Consider the following 20939-nt stretch of genomic DNA (forward strand, 5'->3'; position numbering starts at 1 on the left):
GTGAAAAGCTGGCCATCCATAAGTCAGGAAGGAGAGCACATGGAGAGGAGAGATTTCTAGACTGAGTGTGTCACAGATACTGTGAAATTGTGAGTTCTTGGGCTCAGGCAAATGGAACCTTGACCTTGGGGGAGAACTCCATATGTGATCCTGTAGCCAGTGTGAGCTTATAGTGTGTCTGTGTCATCTCTAATGGTGGTGTTCCCCAAGAAAGTTTTGTCTCAGATAGCTTAAATTATTGATGTTTTAAAAGCTTGTCCTCAAATACCCCACCAATTAAATATTGGACCTCTATGAAATAAAAAGGAGAAAGGAAGGTTTTTTAGCAACATTTTATGATCTAACTTTGGAGAGTCACCAAAGGCACACTGTAGGTATGACTAAAACACTGAAACCATGCTCTCCCTTGAGACACCTGTATGCTTAGATGCATCTCATCCTTTCTTTTCCTAGTGGTCCCCCCTCTGTATATTATTATTGTGTTTAAATACATATGTGTTTGCTTCTTAATAAATCCAACTCTACTTCATACTGGGTCTTCCTGAAATTCCTTTCTGTGGCAGAGTCAAAAACTGAGCCTTCACCTGAGTCGAGGTTTCTAAAAGAACTCAACCCACACTAGGTGGTACTATGTAGCATGTCTGTGGCTTACTCCCAAGTTGCTGACACCTTGAACCAATAAGCAAGAGTATAGAAAACACCAGGTTAGAAAAGAAGACCACACACATGACCACATATTGCCTTCAGAAGAAATGTTCATAACTGGGAAAACGTACAGAAAAAAAGATTAGTGTTTTCCAGGAAAGGAGGGTAGGTGTGGGAAATAGACACTGATAATTGGCAGTCCATTTCTTTTTGTCAGTGACCAAAAGTATCTGGAATTGGATGGTGATGACTGTCATATAGCTCTGTAAGTAAACTAAAAGACATGGAATGTATGCTTTAAAGGATAAATCAGTTCCTTGAGACCAAAGGTTTCTGATATAAATGTGTCTGTCCTGGGACATAGTTCCTAAGCTAACATCAAGTGCAAACATCCCAAGGATCTGAGCAACACTCTAGTCCAGGAGATCAGTCTTCTACCTATGTGGGCACCAGGCATGCAATGGGTGCACAGACATGTATGCAGGTAAAACACTCACACATATAAAATACATTATTTTAATTATAAAATTAGAGAAGCTGAGACACTTAAGACAACAAATTTAAGGAAGTCTCTTCAGGGCATGCAAATACAGTGATCTATGTCCAGGAATGGAGGACATGATTTCCTGTACTAATTTGCCTCAGTGTCTATTTCTGTTACTTTGTAAGGAGAAGTCTTCAAATGGAGCAGTCTGAAGTTGGAAAAGTCCCTTCTAGAACTTAGTACCAGGATTCTGTATGTGTTAGTGCATACCTAACAGGACACCTGGAGCCAGCCCCTTCACAGCTGAATCCCTGTTATGGATGGAGACTTGAGATCAGGAACACCCCTCATGTGGTCTTGGCATCCTGGGAATCCTTCTCCCTTGGTGACCGCCAATGAAAGACACAAGATCCCACAGGTTTTTCTTTCTCAAGGACCCAGGTATTCACTAACCCCACCCTGCTGAGGCCAGAGCAGGAGGAGATCAGACCAGTCCATCTTCCTCTAGCCTGGGGCTCTGAGCATGATGTCAGCACCCTGCAGTGAATAAAGGGCCTTCCTGAACAGGACAGGTTGCTAAGCTGCACTCCAGGAGCTTCTAGCCTTGAACACTGCACTGGGAGGCTGCAAGTTGGCAGGTAAAGACTACTGGCTCAGTTCAAGGCTATGAGACCTGCAGGTTCTTGGATTAGAAGGTCTAGACTAAGTCCAGGGGAAGAAACCCCAGGACCTGAGTGTTAGTAAAAGTGACAGAGGGCAGGTGGTGTCTGGTGGGCATTCACAGAGGTGACTTCTCTAAAAACCAGGAAGCCACTGGTAGTGAGGCTGGTCTTAGGGGTGGGGTCCTGAAGGTTTATTGACCTATCTCTGTCAGGCATAGGTGCTGCAGGGTCTCAGGGGCCTTCTCCACTGTCCTCAGTCCTGCTTCCTCTCAGGTCCTACCACCTAGTCCATTTGACTATGTTCGTTCTCTCCTCCAGTATCTGTGAATTGATGTCTCTCTTACCTCTGCACATTGTAAAGATCAGCACGCTCTACTCCAATCTGAGCACTCTTCATTCCAATCATAAAAATTCATGACTCCATATCGACTGGACATGGCCCCAAACCATTCTTTATCCTGAGCATGCTTATAGATGATTAGAATTGAAGTGCCAGACATCTCCCTTTCATTCAGAGTGCACTAACTGTGGTGAAGACAACCAACTGTAAGAGAAAGAATTACACTCAGAAGTGATAAAGAGATGAGGCCCTGAGGTTGTCCTGTCCCAATGCAGGAGGGAAGGGTGAGTAGTTTAGACCCAGTGACAGAGAGGGGAGTAGATGGCCTTCTGGATGGAATAAACAGCACTTCAAGAATTCAGAAGCCATTTAAAAGGATGAAAGGATGGGCAGGAGTGTAGGTGTCGCAAGGTGGGTCAGATGAGAAGACCAACCAGAGGGTAAGTCATTTAAATAAAGCAGCCCCAAGTTTCCTTAAGAACCCTGTGTAACATAAGAAGAGAATTCACAGGATCTATGCACACTTCCAGGATTATGTGCCCATCTCTCTGGGGAGAGAGAAGTATGGGTTATGACGATCTGAGGCACCTTAGGCAACTGGATCTGCAGTTAAGCACTGTAGAAAGTCTCTGGGAACACACTGCCAGTGTACAAAGTTCATATGACATTCAGAGCAGAGCCATGGGATGTGCAGGGACTGAGATTTGGGTCAAAGTGGCAGGAGCAGTCACTCAGTCTGGGCCAAGCTGTCCATTCATCTGGGAGTGAGGTATGCTCCACAGAGAAACAGCCAGGTGCTATTGTCTGATCCAAGGCCTCCTGAGCAGACACTGCAGGTGGATGCTCCCTGTTCCACAGCAGAGCTGGTGACACCAGCCTGTCTTTGGGTCTCATTCAGCATCTCCATGTCTTTCCTGCAGCAACTGCAAATGCAGAGGCACTGTCTAATACACACCTGGACATCTCGGAGGAGCCTTCACAGGCAGACACAGAATGCAGCTTTGCTGAAGCCAGGCTAGAGGACATGGATGCTCATGTCTGTTTTCTTCTTCCCTTCCTCTTTTCCTCCTCCTCCTATTTATCCTCCACTCCACCATCTTCAGAAAGAGGAACCAGTGTGTATGGAAGGAGACCAGAGGCCACTTCTCTCAGCTGTGTCCTGTGTGTGCAGTTCTGATGATCTGACCTTCTACTTATGCAGATGACACAGATGCTAGATTGGTCTGTTGCCATGACCACACTTAGATAATAACCTTAAGATCGGAAGGAATGTGAACAAGGTTGAACTTTTAAAACCCAATTTTAAGTACTCAGGACCTTTGAATGAGAACCCAGAGTCCCACATTGCCCTGAGTCAGGTCACTGAACCTTCAGTGTTGTGTTGAGTAACATTTCTCCTTTGTTTCCAGACTCTGCATCATGAATACTCTGTCGGAAGTAAATGGCAACTTTGCCATCCACCTTTTAAAGGTGCTCTGTGAAAGCAACCCTTCGGAAAATGTCTGTTATTGTCCCTTGAGCATCTCCTCTGCTCTAGCTATGGTCCTCTTGGGGGCGAAGGGAGACACTGCAGTCCAGATATCTCAGGTAAGCTGCCTGTCACCCCACACCTGCTTCACTTGCCTGAGAGCTGCTGAGAAGGGAGGGTAGGAATGTGCTCACACTGTTTCATGGGGCAGGGGCTAAAGAGGAAGGGACCCATAGTCTCAAGTATGAGTCCTTATTTGGGCAAACCATTTTCTGAGTAAAATTTGGAGGGATCCCTTCAAATATTGTTCAGACTTCACTTAGCAAATGGTACATAAATAATCTCATTCTAGGCTTGGTGGAACGGACATTTAATACCAGCTGCTAAGGGGACTGAAACAGGAGGATCCCAAGTTCAAGGCTAGCTTGGGCAAGTCAGTTTTACATGTATAGTTCTTTGTGTTATTGTTTTATTCCTTTATTAATTATGGAAAAAGGGTGTTGGCTTATAACTTAGAACTCTTGTCTAGCATGACTAAGGACCTAGGTTCAGTTCCAATAATGTAATGAGAAAAAGAGTTACTGAAGTTATTGGAAACATGGGTTGCTGAGATCTGTCTCATTTTTAGAGCAGTAGACTTTGTAAGTATTCACTGGCAAGGAAGGTTAATTCCTCATTTTATTTGTTTCAGTCCCAAACTGCCTTGTGTCAGATGCTCATGTAATTTACTTCCTGAACCATCTCTTTAGCATGAAAATTCCTTTGAAACTCAAAATGTTTCATCACTGAGCTCATAAAGATTCATTCTTTTCTTTCACAGGCACTTGGTTTAAACAGAGAGAAAGATATTCATCAAGGCTTCCAGGGGCTTCTCCATATCCTGAACAAGCACAATAGAAAGTATGCGCTTAGAAGTGCCAACAGGCTCTTTGCAGAGAGCACTTATGAATTCCTGCCTGTAAGTTGTATCAGTGGAATGACATCAATTGTATTCAAATACTTGTTACTATAGATCACAGAGGACGGACTCTAGAGAATGTGAGAAAATTGAGGATCAAGCTCTAGCCAGTGTGATGATACATATCTATAATATCTACATTTAAAAGGCTGAGACAGGAGGGTCACAAGTTCTAGGACAGGGTATGGTATAGAGAGAGACTCAGTTCCATAACCTTCTCCGAAGTCCATAATTATATAATGATATCTTGAAACATTTAAAATCTGACTACATATAATTTTTATTCATTCAAGTCTGGTCATTCCAACTTACAAAGGCCTAGTACATGAAGATATTTCCTGCTTAAAGTGACATCTAACTCATTTTAGTTTTGGTTTTTAATGCCACATATCAGAAGTTTGGGAAGCTTGCTGACACTATATTTTGCAATGTTTCCTCACTGAACATGTTTCTCTCCAGACCTTTAAGGAATCCTGTCTTCAGTTCTATCACTCTGAGATGGAGCAGCTGTCCTTTGTCAAAGCAGCAGAGGAGTCCCGGAAACACATAAACACGTGGGTCTCCAAACAAACTGAAGGTCAGGATTTCAAGTGATTTCACACCCCACATTCTTGTCCTTTCCATCCACCTCTCTCTCCTCATCCCTCCCTCCTTTCTCCTAACTTAGCTTCTCCCCCCCCTCACTGACTAATCTCACTTTTATTTCAGAGATTCAAAGGATTGCAGACCAGCTAGGTCACATAGTATAATTTAGACTTCAGTGAATTCATGGAGATTATACTCAGACAGCTAGACTTTAAAAACAGAGGTGTTCGTGTTTTTCTCTAGGAGAGAGGGGCTGATGCAAATGTCCTGGAAACTCATGGGCCTGATTTCCAGTCTAACAGTTTACATTAGAAGACATGGATGTTCTGCAGTGATGGCAGGCCAGGTGACTCCACTATCTCTAAGATGGAGATGCATGGGTAGAAGTATCCCATTATCTTGCCCTGGGCTGGATCTTCCTACAGTTTGTGTACCCTGAGCCTGTACCACCTTTACCTATGAAGAGGACTTCTGTTTCTGCTTCCACAGTTCCTGCTTCAGATCCCTTACTTATATTTGGTGAAACTAGACATGATTTCCACTGAACACACTCTGTCAAGGGACATTAAGTTACATTATCCTAAAGGAGCCTCCCATTTGGGGTTGAACTTTGTTTTTATTTCAGAGATGGCATGTTCTAGTATTGGTCTTTGAGATCTTGTAATCATTTTCTAATAGTTGAACCCCTCAGATGCCTCTCTACCACTAGGTACATTTTTTTTAAGCTGAAGATCGAACCCAGGGCCTTGTGATTGCTTGGCAAGCACTCTACCACTGAGCTTAATCCCCAACCCTCACTAGGTACGTTTTTTATTTCTACTAATAGAGATAGTATAGAGTGAGAGCCTTTTCTCAAAGACTCAGCAATCATTTGCCAGTTCTTGTTGGAGTCTTTACCTCTTGTGCACTCTTGATCTTGCAAGTTAGCAAGGATTCTCTTCTCCATTGAGGAAACCTATTAATACAGAAGAAAGGATTCTGTCATTTCACCTGCATTATCTCTTCCAGGGATGGATAGCACTCCAAAGTATGTAATAGCAATATTTCCTCCACAAGCTACTCTCTGCTTTGAGTTTCTGAACATGGAAAGCTAGATGAGATGCTGTATTAAACTGTCATGTATTAGTCCATGTTCTCTAGAACAACACAATGAACGCGTATTACAGAGGTGATTTAATAGATAGTTATACACAATACAGGCTATGTAGTCCAATAGTGGCCATCTGCACGTGGAGAGGCTAAGAACCTGGCAGCTGCCCAGTCTATGAAGCTGGAGACTTCAGCAGTCTCAAACTGGCATGGAAGGTCTAGAGTATTCCAGAGAGCCACTAGTCTTAGCACACATGAAAGTCTTAGCACATGTGAGCTTCAGTGTCAGCTGAAAATGGAAGGCACAGTGGTGTGAACTGTGTAGATGTGCTCACCAGCAGGGACTGAGGCAGACCAGAGCTGTGCTGCTTTTCTCTCAGTCCTTATATCAGGGCAGCACAGGAAGCTGTTGCTCACTTGGGGAAGCGTCCTCTCCATTAGTTACTTTCTTCGGAAATATATTCACACATCTGCACAGACACAGTTCTCTTGGTTGATTCAGACCCACTCAAGATGGCAACCTTCAGTAGCACATGGGGGAAATCCTGTTTCCCTGTGATGCCTTCCACATTTCCAGCTTCTTTGTTTTCATTCTGGAGACATTTTTTCCCCTGCTTTTCTGAAATCTACTTTTCTTGAGAGAGAAGGTCTTCCACTATCTTCACCTTGGCTGTGTTCCTCCAGTGTCTATGACATTGAGTCTAAATGGGTATTGGTATGTTTTTTTTAATTTATTTGTTCCTATGTTTATGCACGTTCAGCAATTTGTTCAGATGTCATATCAGTTCATTACACACATGTGTATAGATAGCATGAACCTGAATTAAGTGTCTGCATCCTCAACAGGGAAAATTCCAGAGTTGCTGTCGGCTGACTCAGTTGATGAAGCAACTAGGCTGGTTCTTGTCAATGCCTTATATTTCAAAGGAAATTGGCATCAGCCATTTAACAAAGATGAAACAAAGGAAATGCCCTTCAAAATTAACAAGGTAAGGAACAGTATTCAAAAGTTCATGCTAGTGTGATGAAGAGATTGCATGGAAAGGTGTAATCATGGATGTGTAGCTCAGTAGTAGAGTCCCATAACCTATGTGGGTGCCAGGCTTAATCCTCAACCCAGAAAGAGAGAACAGGAAAGCACAGAAAACCATTTGAAACATTTATTTTGAATGATACTTAAACTTCATAAAAAATGATAAGAATATAGAGTATTTACTGCCTGTATTGTTTTGCATTCTATAGGTAGCTATTACTGCTTTTGATAATTTCTCATGTGACCATTGCAGCAACATGATTCTAGAAAAATTTTCCTATAAGTTCCAGAATGTCAAGTTGATCTGCTAAAGTAATATATTTTCTGGACAGAGCATGAAGCAGAGTGGAAAGGCATATGTAAACATGTATTTAATTGTGTAAATTTTTAATTAATAAGCATTTGAATTTATTGGACAATTTGTCATAACTAAGCAGTATTTATACATTTCTAATACTGAAACAGGGTGATAAAGATATCAGTCTTAATTGGAGTATAATTTGAATTAAAGTAGATATTAGGATAGCTTACCCGAAGCCTATAAAATACTGTTTAATTCAATTTGGAGTCTTATGAATGTTAAAATACCCATTCTTTTTTTTCTTTTACTAGCAAAACTTTAAAAAATATTATAAATGAATGAGTTCTTTTAATGGGCAAATTGTAATTAGTAAATGAACGAGTTCTTTTATTGGCCCCCTCACTTTTAAGTGGTTGACAAGAATTTTTTGCTTTGTACTGGGTCATTAGACTTTAATATATCACAAAGATACATGGAGAACTGTCCAGAGCAAATGACTAAAACATCAGAAATAGGATTTTATCATTTAATAAGCTCAACAATTATATCTAAGGAAACAGCATATAGTTAACAGAAAAGTTTTCTTCAAATAGAATGGATTACTGTCATCATCCTGTGACTGGGACTACAGACAGGTACATCCTCTCAGAACACAGCCTGGAAATAGGAGCACACATGCTCAGAGGTTCAGCATGGGTCACAACCTTCAAACTCACCACAGAGCAGAGAGCACCAGAGCACAGACACTCATAGGCTTAGGGTTGAGCTCCATCCTGATAGCCCATTAGGGAGAAGGAAAACCCAAATTAAATGGCTACAGATTGGGGACCCTCTGGAAAGGTCTCCATGTATCTTTGTGATGAAATTACAGTCTGATGACAGAAAGGAAATTTTTATCAATGCTTTAAAAGTTGGGGGGCACCTGGATAGAATCTCATGAATTTTTCTTTGATTTAATCCAATTGTTTTGGTTCTGATAGCCCAGGGGGATTGTTTTTTAAATATGGAAGTTGAACACATGAGAATATTTTAATTAAAATGATGCATTGAACATCAACATTTGCTCTGACTCCATACAGTGATGGACTATGACCCGAGGGTTGAAGATGAAATAAACATATCTGCCCCATATTGCTTTTGGTCATAGTGTTTCATGACAACTGTAGAACCCTGTCTAAAACAGTCCATATCGGCTTACAACCAATATTTTTAATGAAAGCAGGAAGAGCCTGGCAGACATTGACTAAATGGCCACTGAAACATGAAGAGTGTTTGCATTATATTAATTGGTATTAACTGCAGCTCATTTGGAAAACCTTCTGAACTCTGTCAAAAATGTCTTTTATGTCCTTGATTTGTCTGTCCAGAGAGAGCAAAGACCAGTGCAAATGATGTATCAGAATGGCATGTTTAAATGCATCTATGTGAAAGAAGTTCAGGCACAGGTTCTGGTGATGCCCTATGAGGGCATGGAGCTGAGCTTGGTGGTCCTGCTCCCAGATGATGGTGTGGACCTCAGCCAGGTGAGGCGGGAAAGGCTGTAGCAGTTGCCTCTCTAAATGTCTATGAGACGAATCCAGAGTCCCTGGTGTCCTTTCTCATTAGGGCAGAGCTCAATGTTTTCAACTTGGCAACTGCCATTTGAATGTGTGGTTCTCACACACTCAGCTTCCAGCTCTGTGTAGTCCCTGTGTTTGAAGATCAAAGCTGTGTCCAAGATTTCCACTGTGGATTGTGAGACCTTGCCATATGACATAACTTCATCCCTAGAATGGGAGATATAGACCTGATAGGAAGAAATGAGGACAACCCAAACAAGAAACTTAGCACAGTGGTTGGAAAATAGTCCCCCTCCATAAACACAGCCCCATAGCATGATCTTTGTTAGTATTTTGTTTTAATTTCTGAGAACATAAAATAACAGAAAAAAATAAAGCACTTTTATCCAAGAAAGAGGAAGAGGAGGGATGCAGTTAGGGAGGGCAGAGTCACACACACTGTAATGGCATGTCTAGGGCTCCCTTGCAGCAGGACACCCCAAAGTGTGTTGGCCATCCTCTGAATGGAGGGAAATGGGTTATGCATGACGAAAGGAGTCTTTGCGAGCACAACATCTCCCCTGGCTCGTTCCATCCAGCTCCCTGACTGTGGCATCGTTTCTCTAGTGGGTTAGTTTTTCATCATTGGCAAAATGCCTGACATCAACAATCTTTAGGAGGAAGGATTTATGTTGGATCACAGATTCAGAGGGATCATTTCAAGTTATCCTGCCCATCCATGGGTTTGATAGTGGCAGAGTCTACAGACCTCTTAGGAAACAGGAAGCAGAGAAAGGAGAAAGGACAAAGAACCAAGGATGACCTTCTTAGGTACACCTCCAGTAACTACTTCCTTTGTTAAGTCGGACACCCTCATGCCTAAAATCTGAGCTGCCTCCCAAACAAGGGTTCAGAAGTGAGGTTTTTAGTGTAATTTTATATTTAAGTCACAACAGCTCAAAAAAAACAAAACAAAACAAAACAACAACAAAACAACAACAAGAAAAACCAGAAAGAATATCCACCGATAAACATCCATTCTGTTGTGGCCCACACCCGATTCTATGTTTCCAATTTTTCATGTTTTTTTAGTAGTAATGATATACTATCTTCAAAGCTAAGTCTAGATTAAGAAAACAAAAGCAAACATAACCTATTCCATAATCTCCTGGACATGTACACCTGTCAGAATTAGAAATATCTCAGAAATTATGCAGAGGACAGACAGGTCTTCCCAGCCCTGGGCTGCTTGACTTTCATGCCTGTCAGGGAAACCTCACAGGAGCTAGGAGGACAGTGAGACCCTCACACTGTCTGGCCCTGTGAATAGACAGTGCCCCCTGCAGGATGATGGAACTAAGAGCATGTCATATCTATGAGCCTCTGGGTGAGACCTCACCTTTGAATCTGAAAATCTCTAATTCTGCTTTGCCAGGTGGAAAACAATCTCACTTTTGAGAAATTAACAGCCTGGACCAAACCAAACTTTATGAGGAGCACTGATGTTCAGGTTTTCCTTCCAAAATTTAAACTGCAAGAGGATTATGACATGAAGTCTGTGTTTCAGCACTTGGGAATGGTGGATGTCTTCCAAGGGGGCAAGGCTGACTTATCAGGAATGTCTCCAGAGAGAGACCTGTGTCTGTCCAAGTTCATTCACAAGAGTGTTGTGGAGGTCAATGAACAAGGCACCGAGGCTGCAGCAGTCTCAGCTGGCATAGATGTACTTGCCTGCCTAGGTGAAGTCTCAACATTCTGTGCAGACCACCCTTTCCTTTTCTTCATCAGGCACAACAAAACAAACACCCTCCTGTTCTGTGGCAGGTTCTCTTCTCCATAAAGGCCCATTTACTATGTGGGAAATAGTTACTCCTTTAGCTCTGTGAGGATGTGCATATGGGGGTTGCCATGTTCCAAGATGAGGGCACTTTCCTCCTGGCAGCCTGATCTTATGATGCCCACATTCCTCCCTCCTATCCTAACATTCATGAATGCCTTTTGACATGTCACAGGACCACAGGAGACAAACAATTCCCACAAGAGAGCCTACAAATTTCTCTAAGGTGACCCTAAATAAATGCCCCTCACTATACAGACAAGCCAGCAAGCTCTACATGCTGTCCTGTCCTGGCTCCTTGACTCTTGTCATCACTTGCCTTAACCTGTTTACATCATAGTAAATGCTTCTGTGGATGATGACAGCTACTGCAGTTTACTAGTGATTGGTCCTTAATGCACATTTTAACTGTATCTTCTCTGCTGTCCACCACTCACCTGGTATGTGCCCAACACTGTGTTAGGCTTGGGGACAGGTGCTGACAATGTGTTCCTCTAACAGCTGTCTTGGACTATCACATGTTATCCTTGTAAAAAGTCATACTTTTATAGACTATTGTATTTGTCCACCACCAACTATATTAGTTAAATTCTATGTAGTCCTTAAGAGTTATTTCAAAATAAATTTAATTTTCTCACCAACCATGTGTGCATTTTGAACTTTAATTGGACCATGTAGAGAAGTTGCTTTATCTGTTAGCTATCTTCATCTTTGATAATTTCCCCTACTAGAATCATTGGTCACCAGGGGCCAGGGTTATGTCTTTCTATGCCGTATAGTCCAGGCTGTGCTACCTTCAGGCAGTTAGACTTCACCATGCAAGAGTGCAATAATGGGGCTAGAGAAATGGCACAGATGTTAATTCAGCTTGCAGCTCTCAGAGGACACAGGTTTACTTCCCAGAACCCACATGACTGCTAACAACTTCGTGAACCCCAGTTTCAAGGAAGCTTATGCCCTCTTTCATCTTCCATGGGCTCCTATACACACAGGGTGCACATATACCACTCAGACCCACACACATACATATAAACATTTTAAAATGAGGGCATTTTAAAAGAGAAGTTCCAAAAGTATTATGAATGCTTGGATAATACCTACTATTGCCTTTTAAGGATTTTTTATTGCAATTATTCCTGTAATAACAATCATCAATATATGGATAGGAACTTCAGTGCCTGTCAGGGACATGCCATCTTCATCTTTAATCCCCTTTCAAACACATTGCATAACCATCAAGCAGTGATTCTCCATTCTTTTCTCCTTTGTAACCACCAGTCTTCTCTGATTCTGAAGATTTACCTAGTCTGTATATTTTTTTGTAGATTTTTTCTGCTTTCTTTTTTTTCTTGGTCTCAGCTGATGATTTTTTTATTATTATGTGTTTTAATTTTATTCATCAGCCATGGGTTCCCCTGTCCTCCCCCCTCCCGCCCCTATCCCCACCTTTCCCCTAGCCCCTCCCCTCCATTCCCATATCCTCCAGGACCAAGACACCCCTGGGGACTCATTTAAACAAGGTAGATTCAGTACAGGCAGGCCTAGTCTCCGCCTTCCAGGCTGAGCAAAGTGTCCATGTGTAAGCCCAAGGTTCCAAACAGCCAGCTCATGCACCAAGGACAGGTCCCGGTCCCACAGCCTGGGAGCCTCCCAAACAGAACAAGCTATTCAATTGTCTCACTTATGCAGAGGGCCTGATCCACCTGGGGGCTCCACAGCTGTTGGTTCATAATTCATGTGCTTCCATTCGATTGCCTATTTGGCCCTGTGCTTTTTGCAATCTTGGATTCAACAATTCACGCTCTTGCAGTCCCTCCTCCTTCTCAACAGTTGGGCAACTGAAGCTCCACCTGGGGCCCGGCCGAGGATCTCTGCATCCACTTCCATCAGTTATTGGATGAGAGTTCCAAGATGACTGCTAAGGTGTTTAGTCATCTGATCACCAGACTAGGTCAGATCAGGCCCTCCCTCAACCACTGCCAGCAGTCTACAGAGGATATATCATTGTGGATTTCTGGGGATCTCTTGAGCACTCTGCCTATTCCTGTTCTCATGTGGTCTTCATTTATCATGGTCTGTTATTCCTTGTTCTCCCTTTCTGTTCTTGATCCAGCTGGGATCTCCTGCTCCCCTAAGCTTTCTTACCCTCAAATCTTGCCCTTCATTACTCCCACTGTCATCTAGGTTGTTCATGTAGATTTCATCCATTTCTCTGTCATTGGGTGATCCCTGGGTCTTTACTAGGGTCCCATATTCTAGGAAGCCTCCCTGGAGTTGTGTAGCAGTCTAGTCATCTTTGTTTTACATCTAGTATCCTCCTATGAGTGAGTACATGCCATGTTTGTCCTTCTGAGTCTGGGTTACCTCATTAAGGATGATTTTTTTCTAGATCCATCCATTTGCCTGCAAACCTCATGAGGTCATTGTTTTTCTCTGCTGAGTAGTACTCCATTGTGTATATGTGCCATATTTTCTTTATCCATTCTTCGGTTGAAGGGCATCTATGTTGTTTCCAGGTTCTGGCTATTACAAACAATGCTGATATGAACATAGCTGAGCAAATGCCCTTGTGGTATGATTGACCATTCCTTGGGTATATGCCCAAGAGTGCTACAGCTGGGTCTTGGGGGAGATGGATTCCCAATTTTCTAAGGAAGAGCCATATTGATTTCCAAAGTGGCTGTACAAGCTTGCATTACCACCAGCAGTGGAGGAGAGTTCCCCTTGCTCCACATCCTCTCCAGCATAAGGTGTCTTCTGTGTTTTTGATCTTAGCCACTCTGACAGGTGTAAGGTGGTATCTCAGAGTCATTTTGATTTGCATTTCCTGGATAATTAGGGATGTTGAGTAATTCCTTAAATGTCTTTCAGCCATTTGAACTTCCTCTGTTGAGAATTCTCTGTTTAGTTCTATAGCCCATTTCTTAATTGGACTGTTGGGCATTTTGATGTCTAATTTCTTGAGTTCTTTTTATATTCTGGATATCAGCCCTCTGTCAGATGTGTTGTAGGTGAAGACCTTTTCCCAGTCTGCAGGCTGTCGCTTTGTCTTGTTGACCATGTCCTTTGCTCTACAAAAGCTTCTCAGTTTCAACAGGTCCCATTGATTGTTTCTCTCAGTGTTTGTGCTACTGGTGTTATATTTAGAAAGTGATCTCCAGTGCCAATACATTCAAGAGTACTTCCTACTTTCTCTTCTATCAGGTTCAGAGTAACTGGATTTATGTTGAGGTATTTAATCCACTTGGACTTAAGTTTTGTGCATGGTGACAGATATGGATCTATTTGCAGCCTTCTACACATTGACATCCAGTTATGCCAGAACCATTTGTTGAAGATGCTTTATTTTTTCCATTGTACATTTTTGGCTTCTTTGTCAAAAATTATATATTCATAGGTGTGCGGGTTAATGTCAGGGTCTTCACTTAGATTGCATTGGTCCACATGTCGGTTTTTATGCCAGTACCAAGCTGTTTTTATTACAGTAGCTCTATAGTAGAGCTTGAGGTTGGGGATCGTGATGCCTCCAGAGGTTGTTTTATTGTACAGGATTCTTTTGGCTATCCTGGGTTTTTTGTTTATCCATATGAAGTTGAGTATTATTCTTTCCAGATCTGTGAAGAATTGTGTTGGTAATTTGATGGGGATTTAATTCAATCTATAGGTTGCTTTTGGTAAGATCGCCATTTTTACTATGTTAATCCTGCCTATCCATGAACATGGGAGATCTTTCCATTTTCTGACGTCTTCTTCAATTTCTTTTTTCAAGGACTTAAAGTTCTTGTCATATAGGTCCTTCACATGCTTAGTTAGAGTAACCCCAAGGTATTTTTTATCATTTGTGGCTATTGTAAAGGCTGATGTATCTCTGATTTCCTTCTCAGCCTGTTTGTCTATTGTATATAGGAGGGCTACTGATATTTTGAGTTAATCTTGTATCCTGCTATGTTGCTGAAGGTTTTTATTAGCTGTATCAGTTCCTTGGTTGAATTTTTGGGGTCACTCATGTATACTATCATGTCATCTGCAAATAGGGAGAGCTTGACTTCTTCCTTTCCAATTTGTATCCCCTTAATCTCTTTGTGTTGTCTTATAGGTCTGGCTAGAACCTCAAGTACTGTATTGAATGGGGAGAGGGGACACCCTTGCCTTATTCCTGATTTTAGTGGTATTGCTTTGAGTTTCTCTCCATTTAATTTGATGTTGGCTGTTGGCTTGCTGTAGATTGCCTTTATTATGTTTAGGTATGTTCCCTGTATTCCTGATCGCTCCAAGACCTTTATCATGAAGGGGTGTTGGATTTTGTCAAATGCCTTTTCTGCATCTAGTGAGATGATCATGTGGTTTTTTTCTTTGAGTTTGTTTATATGGTGTATTACATTGACAGACTTTCGTATGTTGAACCACCCTTGCATCTCTGGGATGAAACCTACTTGATCATGGTGGATAATTGTTTTGATGTGTTCTTGGAGTCTGTTTGCCAGAATTTTATTGAGAACTTTTGCATCAATGTTCATGAAGGAGATTGGTCTGTAGTTCTCTTTCTTTGTTGCATCTTTGTTTGGTCTAGGAATCAGGGTAATTGTAGCCTCATAGAAGGAGTTTGGTAATATACCTTCTGCTTCTATTGTGTGGAACAATTTAAAGAATATTGGTATTAAGTCTTCTTTGAAGATCTGGTAGAATTCTGCAGAGAAACCATCCGGTCCAGGGCTTGTTTTGGTTGGGAGACTTTTAATAACTGATTCTATTTCCTTAGGGGTTATTGGACTGTTTAAATGGTATATCTGGTCTTGATTTAATTTAGGTATGTGGTACCTATCCAGAAAATTATCCATTTCTTTTAGATTTTCCAGTTTTGTGGAGTAGAGATTTTTGAAGTATGACCCTATGATTCTCTGGATTTCCTCATTGTCTGTTGTTATGTCCCCCTTTTCATTTCTGATTTTGTTAATTTGGATGCTCTCTCTCTGTCTTTTGGTTAGTTTGGATAAGGGCTTGTCTATCTTGTTGATCTTCTCAAAGAACCAACTCTTTGTTTCATTAATCCTTTGTATTGTTCTCTTTATTTCTGTTTTATTGATTTCAGCTCTCAATTTGATAATTTCCTGGTTTCTGTTCCTCCTGAGAGTCTTTGCTTCTTCCTGTTCAAGGGCTTTCAGGTGTGCTGTCAAGTCACTAGCGTGAGATTTCTCCAGCTTCTTTATGTAGGCATTCAGTGCTATGAATTTCCCTCTTAGCACTGCTTTCTTAGTATCCCATGAATTTGGGTGTATGGTGTATTCATTTTCATTGATCTCTAAGAATTCTTTAATTTCTTCCTTAACCCATTGGTGATTCAGTTGAGCATTATTCAGTTTCCATGAGATTGTAGGATTTCTGTGCTTTTTCCTGTTGTTAAAATCTAACTTTAAACTATGATGGTCTGATAGAACACAGGAGGTTATTCCAATTGTTTTGTTGTGTTGAGATTTGGTTTGTGGCCAAGTATGTGGTCGATTTTAGAGAAGGTTCCATGGGGTGCTGAGAAGAAGGTATATTCTTTTTTGTTTGGGTGGAATGTTCTGTAGGTATCGATTAAGTCCATTTGAGCCATAACATCAGTTAAGACCATTATGTCTCTGTTAAGAGTCAATTTGGCCGATCTGTCCAGAGGTGAAAGTGGGGTGTTGAAGTCTCCCACTATTAATGTGTGGGGTTTTATATTTGAAAAAAGCTTTGGTAATGTTTCTTTTACATATGTGGGTGCCCTTGTGTTTGGGGCATAAATGTTCAGAATTGAGACTTCATCTTGGTGGGTCTTTCCTGCGATGGGTATGTAATGTCCTTCATCATCTCTTTTGATTGATTTTAGTTTGAAGTCTATTTTGCTGGATATTAGGATGGCTATACCAGCTTGCTTCTTAAGACCATTTGATTGGAAAGTCTTTTCCCAGCCTTTTATTCTTAGGAGGTGTCTGTCTTTGAATTTGAGGTGTGTTTCTTGTATGCAGCAGAAAGATGGGTCCTGTTTTTGTATCCAATCTGTTAGTCTGTGTCTTTTTATAGGTGAATTAAGTCCATTTATATTAAGGGATATTAATGACCAGTGACTTTTTGTTCCTGTTGTTATTTTTATTTTTTTGGTGGTAGTGTATGTGTACTTCTCTTTTTTGGGGTTTACTGCTGTGGTGTTTTCTATTGCCTGTGTTTTCATGGGTGTATCTGCCTTCCTGAGGTTGGAATTTTCCTTCTAGTGATTTCTGTAGGGATGGGTTTGTGGATAAGTATTGTTTAAATCTGGTTTTGTCTTGGAAGGTCTTGTTCACTCCATCTATGATGATTGAAAGTTTTGCTGGGTATATTAGTCTAGGCTGGCATCCATCGTCTCTTAGTATCTCCATTATATCTGTCCAGGTCCTTCTGGCTTTCAAAGTCTCCATTGAGAAATCGGGTGTTATTCTGATGGGTTTGCCTTTATAAGTCACTTGGCCTTTTTCCTTTGCTGCCCTCAATATTCTTTCTTTATTCTGTACATTTAGTTGTTTACTTATTATGTGGTGAGGGAACTTTTTGGGGGGGTCTAGTCCGTTTGGTGTTCTATAGGCTTCTTGTATGTTCATAGGCATTTCCTTCTTTAAGTTAGGAAAGTTTTCTTCTATGATCTTATTAAATATATTTTCTGTGCCTTTGAGTTGCTATTCTTCTCCTTCCTCTATCCCTATTATTCGTAGGTTTGGTATTTTCATGGTGTCCCAAATTTCTTGGACATTTTGGGTCATGACTTTGTTGGTTTTAGTGTTTTCTTTAACTGATGAATCTATTTCTTCTACCGTATCTTCAACACCAGAGATGCTCTCTTCCATCTCTTGCATTCTGTTGGTTATACTTGCCTCTTAAGTTCCTGTTTGTTTACTCAGGTTTTCTATTTCCAGCATTCCTTCTGCTAATGTCTTCTTCAGTTTTTCTATTTCCCTCTTCAGAACTTGGACTGTCTCCTTTGATTTTTCATGATTTTCTTTCAAGGACTTATTGTTTTCTTCTGCTTTAATTGTCCTTTCCTCTAGTTTTTAATAGCGTTCTTCCCATTTTTTGTTTGTCTGTTCCTCTACTTTATTTTTGATTTCTTCTATATAAGGCTCTAGCCTCTTCATGATGTTACTTATAAGGTTGTTTTCTTCTTCTTCCATTCCATGATGTTCAGGTCTACCTGTTGGAGAAGGGCTAGGTTCTGGTGATGCTGTATTGCTCTTTATTTTGTTGTATGTACTTCTGCCTTGACGTCTGCCCATCTCCTCTTGGGTTCGTTCTTGGTCTTATCAGTGTACTTGGTCCAGAGAGCGCTGACAGATTTAGGGAGCCTCTCTCTGGTCCAGATATAAGCTCTGGGCCAGAAGGAAGCGCTGGTCCAGATGAGAATGCTGGCCTGATAGGAGCTGGGGGGCTGGACTCTAAGTTTTGGGAAGTCCCTGGGTCTCCTTATTTTGTCCAAATGGGAGCTCTTCTTGACCAGATGGGAGTTCCTCTGGTCTCTGGTCCAGATGGGAGTTCCAGGGCAGGATGGAAGCTGGGGGCTGGTCTCTGATTCTCAGGAAGTGGCTGGGGTCTCCAGCAGATGGGTGTGGAGGCAGGGTGTGGAGACTGCATGGTCTGCCTGCAGTCTTGGAAAAGGGGAACCTTCCTGCAGGGCCCACCGATTGGCCGGAAACTGGGGCCAAGTTGGGCAGTTCCTCCCGGGATGGCCTGTGTCCAACAGTTGGACCCAGGGGCAGTTGCCTCTCTGACTATAACCCCAAACACTCACCTCTGGTCCAGATGGGAGCGGGGGTTGGTCTCTGAGTCTCAGGAAGTGGCTGGGGTCTCAGGCAAATGGGTGTGGGGACAGGGTGTGGAGACTGCTGTGTCTGCCTGCAGTCTTGGAAAAGGAGAGCCTTCCTGCATGGCCCACCTATTGGCTGGAAACTGGGGCCAAGTTGGGCAGTTCCTCCTGGGATGGCCTGTGTCCAGGGGTGGGACCCAGGGGCAGTTGCCTCTCTGACTATAACCCCAGGCACTCACTTCTGGTCCTTTTTTCTGCTTTCTTGATAATGCCATTTTATTCATACAAACTGAGTTTTTTCAATGAAGCCCTACTTATTTAATATTATTTTTATCATTCAGTCTATCCTTGCTGCAGCTAAGAAACCCACTGCCATGCTCATGTTCAGAAAGACCTGCCCCTATGTTTTCTTCCAAGGCTTTCATGGCTTGTGGCTTTAATATTATTTCACTCATCAAGTTGGAATTATATTTTATGTACGGCATGAGGTAGGAGCCCAATGTGATTCTTTTATATATAAACATCCAGTTTTCCCAGTCTGTGTTCATAGCTTTTGAATTGAAGATAGTGTTGATGACCAATGGAAAGGACAAATATTGTTTCAACTAGTGGGGTAGTGTAGAACTTACTCATCTACATATACTGAACGGCATCTTAAGACTGAGGAAATATCAGAAATCAATGCTAAATGATGAAAGACAGATAAACAATTGCTGTAAGTCAGGGATCTCAGCGATGGCTTAGTGGGTGAGGATTTTCCCTGCCATGCCTGACAACTGCAGTTTGGTTCTCAGAATGCCCCTCGTGGGGGAAGAGAACTGAGTCCATCAAGTTGTCCTCTGACCTCTCTGTGAGCACCACAGTTGGCACACACACAAGTACACAGTTCAATAAATACATAACCATATAAATCAGATGAAATAAGCCAATAAGTTAATAATCAGGAAATTACACATAAAACAACGTCAATTTGCTGTTAGGAAGAAATCTTATCAGGGGGAGCCAGGGAGTAGTGTAATAGGGGGCCATGAGTTACAAAACTGATAATGCTAAACCAGGACATATTCTGGTAATATCTTTAGTCAGCTGTGTGTCCAGGATTCACAGTGGTTCACTCTAGCACATACCTTAGTGATGTCACCCACTAGTCCACAAAAGGACAGTGACGTGGATGCTGTCTGTAGACACATTTGTAGCAGAAAGAAATGGACCTAGGTGTCTATCTCATACAGGAGTTAAGAAAGCATGCTGCACACTGAATACTGAACAGGAGTTAGAAAGTTCTGCTGTCTCTTTTTATGACAATGTGAGAAGATGCTGAACCACACTAGCTGGCTTCCCCTTCAATGAAGAGTTTCATATACAAGATTGTTTTGAAAAACCTGAGGAAAATCACAAGCTACCCCGAACACCTGCTGCCACCTTTTCCCAATAAGGGTCCACACCACCTTGTGGTGGTATTGTGTTCCCCCAAATATTGTTCACCCTAATACATTTATCTGGTGTCAGGGAACAGACAGCCACTAGATACAGAGCCAAAAAAAATGTGGCTAGAAAATGGGTCAGAGCAAGCCATAGCAGAAGCTGGGTGGTGGTGGTGCACACCTTTAATCCCAGCACTTGGGAGGCAGAGCTAGACAGATCTCTGTGTGTTCAAGGATACAGCCAGCATGGAGACACACACCTTTAATCCCAGGGAGTGACGGCAGAAAGAGAAAGATATGTAAGGTGTGAGGACCAGGAACTAACAGCATTTGGCTGGTTAGGCATTTGGCTGGTTAAGCTTTCAGGCTTTGAGCAGCACAGTTCAGCAGAGACCCTTTCGGATGAGGACTCACAAGCTTGCTGTCTGAGGAAACAAGACCAGCCGAGGAACTGGCAAGGTTCTGACTTCTGGCTGTGGCTTGTTCTGTCTCTCTGATCTTCCAGCATTCACCCCAATAACTGGCCTCAGGTTTGATTTTATTAATAATACTCTTTAAGATTCCTACTAAACTATCTCTTCTCTTCAGGTCACACTCGTTCTCTCCTGGGTCCTCTGAGACTTGCTGATCCATTCCAGGGCCAGCTGAATGGAAAGTCCACCCCTTTTTAATTGAACAATGGACCAGAGACATAAACAGAAATCCAGTAACATTTTTCCCCTTTTTTGGCTAATAAAAAGGAAAAGGTTCTAACTCTAACACAGTAAAACTATATAC

The 20939-nt window shown here is 41.9% G+C and overlaps 1 protein-coding gene across 1 annotated transcript; it reads left to right on the forward strand.

The window, feature by feature from the left end:
• The first annotated feature begins 3550 nt into the window (after positions 1–3550).
• On the forward strand, positions 3551–10943 carry LOC118584276 (serpin B9-like). Its single transcript, XM_036188416.1, has 6 exons — positions 3551–3718; positions 4420–4557; positions 5017–5134; positions 7078–7220; positions 8933–9088; positions 10539–10943. The coding sequence occupies exons 1-6, from the start codon at positions 3551–3553 to the stop codon at positions 10941–10943; spliced, it is 1128 nt and encodes a 375-aa protein (XP_036044309.1).
• The last annotated feature ends 9996 nt before the right edge of the window (positions 10944–20939 follow it).

Source organism: Onychomys torridus, chromosome 5, assembly GCF_903995425.1.
Source record: "Onychomys torridus chromosome 5, mOncTor1.1, whole genome shotgun sequence".
NCBI classification, from domain to species: Eukaryota; Metazoa; Chordata; class Mammalia; order Rodentia; family Cricetidae; genus Onychomys; species Onychomys torridus.

Coding starts and splice junctions, on each gene's coding strand:
- LOC118584276 (XM_036188416.1), top strand. CDS start 3,551: ATGAATACTCTGTCGGAAGTAAATGGCAACTTTGCCATCCACCTTTTA. Junction 3,719..4,419: donor CTGCAGTCCAGATATCTCAG/GTAAGCTGCCTG, acceptor TTTCTTTCACAG/GCACTTGGTTTAAACAGAGA. Junction 9,089..10,538: donor ATGGTGTGGACCTCAGCCAG/GTGAGGCGGGAA, acceptor CTGCTTTGCCAG/GTGGAAAACAATCTCACTTT.